Source organism: Bos indicus, chromosome 3, assembly GCF_029378745.1.
Source record: "Bos indicus isolate NIAB-ARS_2022 breed Sahiwal x Tharparkar chromosome 3, NIAB-ARS_B.indTharparkar_mat_pri_1.0, whole genome shotgun sequence".
NCBI lineage: Eukaryota > Metazoa > Chordata > Mammalia > Artiodactyla > Bovidae > Bos > Bos indicus.
Genome location: NC_091762.1, coordinates 12,238,684 through 12,247,232, shown reverse-complemented (window position 1 = coordinate 12,247,232; position 8,549 = coordinate 12,238,684). Strand labels below are relative to the sequence as shown.

The 8,549-nt window shown below is 46.2% G+C and overlaps 1 protein-coding gene across 1 annotated transcript; it reads right to left on the bottom strand.

Moving 5' to 3' along the window:
* Positions 1 to 6,942: 6,942 nt before the first annotated feature.
* Positions 6,943 to 7,977, bottom strand: SMIM42 (small integral membrane protein 42). The gene has a single exon (XM_070780606.1). The coding sequence runs from the start codon at positions 7,714 to 7,716 to the stop codon at positions 7,504 to 7,506; it is 213 nt and encodes a 70-aa protein (XP_070636707.1). The 5' UTR covers positions 7,717 to 7,977; the 3' UTR covers positions 6,943 to 7,503.
* Between the last annotated feature and the right edge of the window lie 572 nt (positions 7,978 to 8,549).

Sequence of the window (8,549 nt, the reverse complement as noted above, 5' to 3'; positions counted from 1 at the left end):
GGTGTATCTATGAATGAAGCAACCAAGGAGTAGGGTGGTTCAGGGATCTGCTTGAGTGCCCTGAGGAATAAGTAGAAGTTAGCTCAAAGTCTTCAGTGCCCCAGATTCTGGTCCTAGGTGGTCTCCACCTCACTGTGGCCCCTTTCCCCTCTGCCTTCTGTTGGGCTCTGCTGCCGCCTCGCCTCCACACTGCCCTGTGCCCTCAGCTGCCACATGGCTCGTGTGGCTCCACATGGCTCAGTGCTGCACAGCCGTGGGTTGTGAGGAAACTGCCCTGGAGAGTTTGGGCTGGGTGCTAGGAGGGAGTCGGGCTCAGAACAGTGGTGGCAGGTCCTTAAAACTGAAGAGTAAGGCCATTTTACATTTCAAGAAAAAGCCACCTGTATTTACTGGAGGTTGAGGAAGTGGGAGCCAGGAGCCCTCAGGCTGGATAAAGTCGGCCTTGCAAAGAGGTTGGTGATGGAGCTGCCCACATGCCATGTCTGAGATGTGAGATGGAGGTGGTGATTCCTTCACCACCCCAGTCTTCTGAGGCTTCACAGTGGAGAGAATGCAAACCTTGGACTCAGAGGGTCCGGCTGTACCCCTGCCTTACTTTGAAATCTTGAGCAAGTGACTTCACTTCTTTGGGCCTGTTTTCTAACTATGAAAGAAGATGGATGAGAATGTCTTCCTCTCTTCTCAGGAGGAGTTGGGGGAATGTGACCAAAACCACTTTGTAAGCTATAAAGTGTTGCTGCTGCTGCTGCTAAGTTGCTTCAGTCATGTCCGAGTCCGTGCGACCCCATAGACAGCAGCCCATCAGGCTCCCCGTCCCTGGGATTCTCCGGGCAAGAACACTGTAGTGGGTGTTACTTAGGTGTTAATTCTTATTAACGGGAAAGTGCGGTTCTCCTCAGGTCACATTTGTATGGTTGTCTTCTAGATCCGTCTTATTTGGACTGAGCTTTAATTAAATCAGGAGACCCAGAAAACTCTAAGGAACTTGATCTTGCTCAGTCACCGGCCCTTTCTGATCCAAGTCAGGAATATATATATTTGGCACACAGTCAAAAAGACTTACATATCTATATACATAGATCTATATATATCTATATATACACATATGTATATATATCTCTCTCTATATATATACATAGATCTATCTATCTATATATATCATGCATGTGTGTTAAGTCACTTCAGTTGTGTTCACTCTTTACAACCCCATGGACTATATAGCCTGTCAGGCTTCTCTGTCCATGGGATTCTCCAGGAAAGAATACTGGAGTGGGTTGCCATGCCCTTCTCCAGGGGATATTCGCAAACCAGGGATGGAACCCGTGCCTCTTATGTCACCTGCGTTGGCAGGCGGGTTATTTACCACTAGCGTCACCTGGATTTACCTATTTGGCTTTTCCTAAGATATAAAATTATTAAAGAGCTTATAGCACCTCAGACTTCACAAAGATTCTTTACATCATTCTCCTTCGAGCCTCATAATCCTATGAGATGGTTATGCTTTTTTCTTCTTTACTGATGAGGAAACGGGCTCACTTACACAGGGAATTAGTGGCCAAGTGAGTCCAGCAATCCATTTTATGACTCCTAGCATTTGTTTTCATTGACATTAAGACAGGCTTATGGAGCCAGCGGTGACAAGTTGGGGACTTTGGGAAGGTCATGTACACATTGCTATATTTATAATCTATAACCAACAAAGAGCTACTGTATAGAACATGGAACTCTGCTTAATGTTAGGTACCAGCCTGGATGGGAGGGGAACTTGGGGGAGAATGGATACATGCATATGTGTGGCTCAGTCCCTTCGCTGTTCACCTGAAACTGTCTCAACATTGTTAATCGGGTATACTCCAACAACATGTTTTGGATGTTAGATAAATAAATAAAACGCTAAAAAAAAAAAAACCAAAAAAAAAGAGGATGGGGACTGGGGAGGTAATACGACTTTTGAAACCTTTACTTGAAAACAGATCACTGGGACTCTTCAGGGTTGTTTCAAATATCATCCAAAGGGTTTATCATCCCTGTTGCCAAGTCAGCTGCCATTACTGGTGTTGGAGAATGTCACAGAGGTTTCAGGGGCTTCCCTTGTGGCTCAGTTGATAAAGAATCTGCATGCAATGCGAGAGACCTGGGTTTGACCTCTGGGTTGGGAAGATCCCCTGGAGAAGGGAAAGGCTACCCACTCCAGTATTCTAACTTGGAGAATTCCATGCATGGACTGTGTAGTCCATGGGGTCCCAGGGTTCGGCATGACTGAGCAACTATGACTTTTCTGGCAGGTCAGCTCCCCTTACTAGTTGTTGGAGGAATGTCACAGAGGTTTCAGGGAGATACTCTCTGAAGGGAGGCATTCTCTGAAGTAACTTTTTCTGCTCTGAAAGCACCAAGCTTATTTTTCGTCCTGAGTGGGCTCTGCTGTTCTACTTGTGGGGGCATGCTGCCCTCAGGTGGTGACAGCGGTGAACTGCAGATGCACAGAGGTTTCTGGGCCCTCGCTGTGGCACAAGGCAATCTGGTAGACTTGTTACTGTTTGCTGACCTTGGTATGGGGATCTGCCTCAGGCATGCAAGGGGACTTTGTGCCTGCAGACACTGGCTTCCAGTAGCATAGCATCTTCATACTCCACTATGCTTCATCCCCCAGACTCTAGGGTCTCTGAAGTGAAACTGTGGAAGTGTTAGCATGTCCGACTCTTTGCGACCCCCTGGAGCCCACCAGGCTCCACTGTCCATGGAATTCTCCTAGCAAGAATATTGGAGTGGGTAGCTATTTTCTTCTTCAGGGGATCTTCCTGACCCAGGGATCGAATGTGGGTCTCCCACATCGCAGGCAGGTTCTTTACCTTCCCAGGGAAAGCCAAGAACAGATCTGAGGGGAGGTTGGAGAGGCCATTGTTCAAGAAACACAATACCAGGAGACCTTGAGCAGTTGTTTTGCATTTTATCTGGAATAACTTTTTTAAGTCTCAAACTATGCTGTGAGATAATATGCCCATTTTGCAGATAAGGAAATGAAGACCTAGAGAGTTTAAATTCCTACTTCTCAAACTTTTTAGTTTCATTATCCTCTTACACTTTTAAGAAGTATGGAGAACCCCAAGGAACTTTTCTTTATGTAGGTTATATTTATCCATGTTTGCAATATTAGAAATTAACACTGAACTTTAACAAGAACTTATTGATTCATATAAAATAACAACAAACTTATGTGTTAACACAGATAAATTCTAGAAAGGAGGAAGAAGAGTACTGTTTCACAGTTTTGCAAATCTCTCTAACTCTTGACTTACTAGAAGACATGTCATGTACCCTTTCAAAAACTCATGAGGGAATGAGAATGAAAAAAAATAAGAATTTACTGTTTCTATGAAAATAGTTTCAATCTTTCAATTTCCTGAAAAGGTCTTGGGGGAGCCCCAGGGATCCCAGGATCATACTTTGAGAGCCACTGGCTTAAATAATTTGCCTGTGGATGCATAGCTAGTGTGAAGTGGTGAAACTAAGATTTCACCCTACACTTGTCTGATCTTACCTGCTCTGGCTTCTCTTCCACACTCACTCTTTCCCTCACTTCCCCTCTGGGCATCAGGGGCCTCTTCTGTAAAATGACAGTGGGGTTCTGGATGGCCTAAGGCCCTTCTGACGCTGACGCTTGATGGTTCAGTCCAGACGGTGGCAACTCTGATTCCCAGGCTGCAGCTGGTTTAGGAATCCCCAGTGTTTGAGCTTCAGTCAGCTGGAACAGTTAGAGCACCTAATGGACTGGAGAAAGAGCAGTGGGAGGGGAGGGGAGGCCTACTCCCACCCACACATCCTCCTGAAAAGACAGCTCCGAGAGTTTAAACTTTTCCAAGGAAACAGACGTCTCACCCCACCCCCAGCTTGTAGCATCATCTGTGTCAGGCCCTGACACAGTCACTCAGCTCTCAGGGCCAGGAGAATGGGGAGAGGCAGAGGTCCTCACCTCTATGGCCTGCTTTTAGACCAAGTCCTAGGATGTACCTCTCTGGATTCCACTCTCCCTTAAAAACTATTGAGCAGAGAAAGGTTTACAAAAGGGCATTTCAGGTGGAAGGAATAGAATGAGCAAAGTCACAAAAACAGGAAAGTACCAGAAATTTCATAGAGTTTTGTCCCTCAGCTGGCATTTTTACTGGTCTTCCCACTCAGTCTCTCCTCCCATTCGCCTGATGCATTGACTATGTCAGAGTAATCTTGTTTAATGCTTATTTCACTTGTCACTCCCCTTGTCAAACATCTTCACTGGGTCCCCTTTAGTTGAAATCCAGCACTCTCATCTGGCATTCAAGGCCCTTTCCCACTGACTGGTACTCTATTCTAGACCTGATTTCCCGTTGCTTCCCTACATGCATTGTTTGGTCGACTCACTGTTCCTTATGTCTATCACATGCTCCTTCCCACTCCTAAATCCAAGCCATATATTTTCCTAACAATTCTCCTGCTTCAGGGAGCCCCTCGCCCCCGATTGATTTAGCCCACCGGGGTTCCCCAGACTTCAGAATGCTTAAAGCATTCCATTAGTACCCCATCCCTGGCCTTTCTCAGAACCCGCCTGGCACTGTGATTGAGGAAGCCCTCAGTCACAACTGGCTCAGAAACTCCCTGCAGAAGGGAGCAATGTCTTATCTTTTTCCACTACCTTTCCCCTCTGGTTCCTATTACCCACAAGGAAAGATTGATGGCAGGAGAAGAAGGGGGTGACAGAGAATGAGATGGTTGGATGGCATCATCAACAATAGACATGAGTTTGAGCAAATTCTGGGAGACAGTGAATGACAGGGAACCCTGGCGTGCTGCAGTCCACGGGGTCGCAAAGAGTTGGACATGACTGAGCTACAGAACACCACGACCTCCTACACTATGCGCTATGGTGGTTGGTATTTGTTGACTTCATCCCTACACGTGCAGGACCTGGAGTTGCAGACAGACCTCTCTGAAGGTGCTGGGGAGAAGCCAGAGGAGGCGACAACAGAGGAAGATGCAGGGCACAATATCAACTCATGCCAGTGGCAATTTGGAGCAAAGAGACTTCTGATAGGGAAAGAAGAGATGCCTCCGAGCAGGAGATGTCTTATTCCTCAATGAATGCAGAAGGTAGCAGGGAGAGGAAAGATAATCTGGCCCTGCTGTGAGACACTGGATAGAGAATTAGCCTGTTTAGGAATTGAGCCTTACTCAACTTCCCACCTGTGGGCATAACGTCCTTTTCATAGTGTAGTTAAGCAGAAGAGAGAAACTGCTAAGAGCCAGCACATAATTGATGCTAAAAAATTATGAAATCTCTAGCCCAGAAGATCTGGATAAGAGATTCCCATTATCATAAATAACCTGATTATCGTCTCTTAGGCACTAACTTTCCAACTCTCATAGGGTAAAGGAGCGAGGCTCGCCCAGCCTAGGGGTTGCCGCAGGGGCCAGGTTTGCTGACTCTCTGCTGCCATCAGGTGGCCATAAGCTCACAATGCAGTCCGATTGATTTGTCTGCATGTATCCAAATTCGGATAAAGCGGAAGAGATTTGGGTGCGTGAGAAGTTTGGGGAGGAGATCCTGGAGGGCAGAAGAAAATGGGAGGAGGGTGACTTCGAGTCTCTGGGGAGCATGGAGTGACCTGGCCCAGGAGTCTCGTAATCAGGCACAGCGCTGTTAATTCAAGGAACTTTAGAGGACTGAGCCATCCCCCTCACCATCATCCTGACTAGTATTGCCCACAGAGGTGTGGTGAGATCCCGTCCCACAAACTTTTCCAGCTCCATACGGTTCCGTGGTCGTGCTCCAGAATCACCGTCTTTCTAGCCCATTCTTACAACAGGCCTGCTGATACAGGCCTTTGCATGCGCTGACCTCTGTCTAGAAGGCCGTGCCCCTCCGCCCACATCCGTCAGCGTCTAACTTTCGCTAGCTCCTCAGTTCTTAGCTCAGCTGGGAGTGACTTCCTCGGGTAAACCTTCCCCAGGCCACGTCAGTTTCCTTTGATACACACGCTCATAAAGCCATTTCTCTTCGGAGCACTGTTCTCAGTTGATAATGAAGTGTTCATACCTGTGAGTAGTTGGTTAACATCCATCCGGCACTGCTGTGTAGGCTCTCCTATCCCGAGCTCCCAGGTCTGGAGCCTGATACACGTCAAGAGCTTAGTAACCCTCTGCTGGATGAATAAAGGCATTGCGGGATAGGAGAGAAAGATCTGGAGGCAGTGAGGAGTGGAGAGGATCTTTCTGCCAACTCTGAGGCATGACTGACCTTTCGCGGACCGTCCCTGCCCCCAAAAGAGGTGCGTAAGAACACCACGCACCTCATTTCCCACTCCACTCCATCCTACCTCACCCCCCACCTACTTCCCAAGCAGGCAAGGTGGACTAAGAAAAAGTTTGACAGTCGTCTTGAAGGGAAGGTTCGCCGCCTCCATATAGGGTCCGCTTTACCAGAGGGGAGAGGGATACGGCTTCCTTGGCCATGAGGCCTTAGGTCCTCTTGTGGGCCACCTGTAATCAGTCTCTGCTGAAGCTGGTCAACCCCCAAAACACACACCACCGCTGCCAGGCACTGGAGGAAGCAGGTGTGAGGGAGGCGCATGTGGGCTCCCTTTGGGTCTGATAGCATAGTGACCTCTCCTCAGCAACGAGTGAGCAAGCTCCTTCATTTCTATGGGTTAAAGTGAAAGGGAATGAATGACCCATGGTTTGAGATCCAAAGTACACAACCCAGAAAGCGGGGGTTGTGTACTCAAGCCTAATTTTCTGAGGGTATGGATTTTTAAAACATTGTGCTTTAATTTATATTTCATTTGCAAAGGAAGTTAATGTGTTCCAAATTCAGAAAAGATTCTTAAAAATCAAACAAAAGTATGGCTTTAGAATATGCTATTTTAAAAATTTGCCAACCCACAAAGTTGGAGGATGGGGAAGAAAAGAGATAAAGCACTTGGTGCTTCAAATTATTTTTTTTTGAGAGGAAATACTCTTTATTCCAAGAATTAGGTGAGGAGGAGGGAGAATTTTACCTAGAATTCAGGGTAGGTGAGCCTTTCAAGGATCTTCTGGAACTGAGCTTCCACTATGGCTTTATTGTAGAGTTTGAGATGCTATGAGTTTCCAATAATTTCAATATCCCAGAGTCAACACATATCCAATTTTAAAAATTTGGGCTTTGTAAGTGATTGTTAATCCTCCATTTTTCCTTTTCATCTGTTAATGCAAAAATCAAAAGCCATTTATAATTTCAGTCTGGAAAGATCCACGGAGAGAAGACATTTAAACTCAGGAGTTGGAGAAGACAAAGAGCAGCAGAATGAATGTGAATTATAGCAGAAGTGGGTCATAGAGGAGGCGGCCAAGGGGAGCATCTGGCAGGGGGGATGCAGTGCCCGAAGCAGTTCTTCTTTTCCATGCTCTACCTTTAAGACAGCTTCTAAGTGGTCCGCCTCTTGGCCTCCAGGTCTTCACCTCAATGGAGTCTCCACCAAGAACCATAGGTCTTCAAGCCAGCAGTGTCACCTCCTTTCTTTGGTCTGGTTCTCTGTTTTTGTTGCCTTTGTCTCTGGTTACCTTCCAGACTAGGATAAGTAATGTGACCAGAGTCATCAGGAGTGCAAAGAAGAAGAGGACTTTGACCAGGTAAGCAGGATCAGATAAGGTTGTGGTTAGTGTATGCTTGTCCCATAAGAAGGCTGGAAGCTGTGGGGAAGACATAGGTTTCTCAAAGACAGCTGAGATATGTGGTAGAAACAGACTGCCCACACGACCAAGAAAATATGGGGAGAATTGGTCTTGCCCTTTGTAAGAGCTTAGGAACGAGTGTCAAACGGTTGAACTTGTTGCTCACATGGGGCCATTTTCCTTCCGATGTAACTGAACAGGCAGATCAGTTTGCTCAGCAAGGTTGAACAACTGCTTTCAAAGCAAGCACAGACCTGACATGTAGTTCAGCTGGCAAGACTTCTGAGTGGTAGGCGGGGCTTCTGAGGCTTTGTGATGTCACTTGAGGATAAGGTGAGGGTCTGACTGAAGGTTCCTGTCCAGAACGCTTTGTTCTCTGGGCACCACCTCCCTTCATGTCTGGCCTCCAGAGTGAAATGGGAGCTCCCTAAGTGCCTGTGAAGTTGCCCCTTCAATCCTCTTTTATTTAAAAAGTTTTCATTTTGAAATTATTTTAGATACATAGGGATTTACGAAGATAATACAGAGAGGTTCCATGTGTCTTTCACCCAGTGTTCCCCAGGGTCCCCCAGTGGCTAATCTTGCGTAACTATTGTACAAAATCAAAACCAGTAAATGGACTTAGAAACCAATGTGTGCCTATAGTATATGTGTGCATATAGTATATGTATAGGCATTTTACCATGCAAGTAGATTCAACCCTGAAATCAAGATATAGAATGATTCTATCATCATGGAGATCCACTGGTGTTCATATTGTCAGTTGGAGATAAGTGTAGAAAAGTCACCTCCCTTTAAGTCCCTTTACCACCTCCATTTACAATATAATTTTATTAAATATTTCTTCTACATTCTTTGAAATTAAC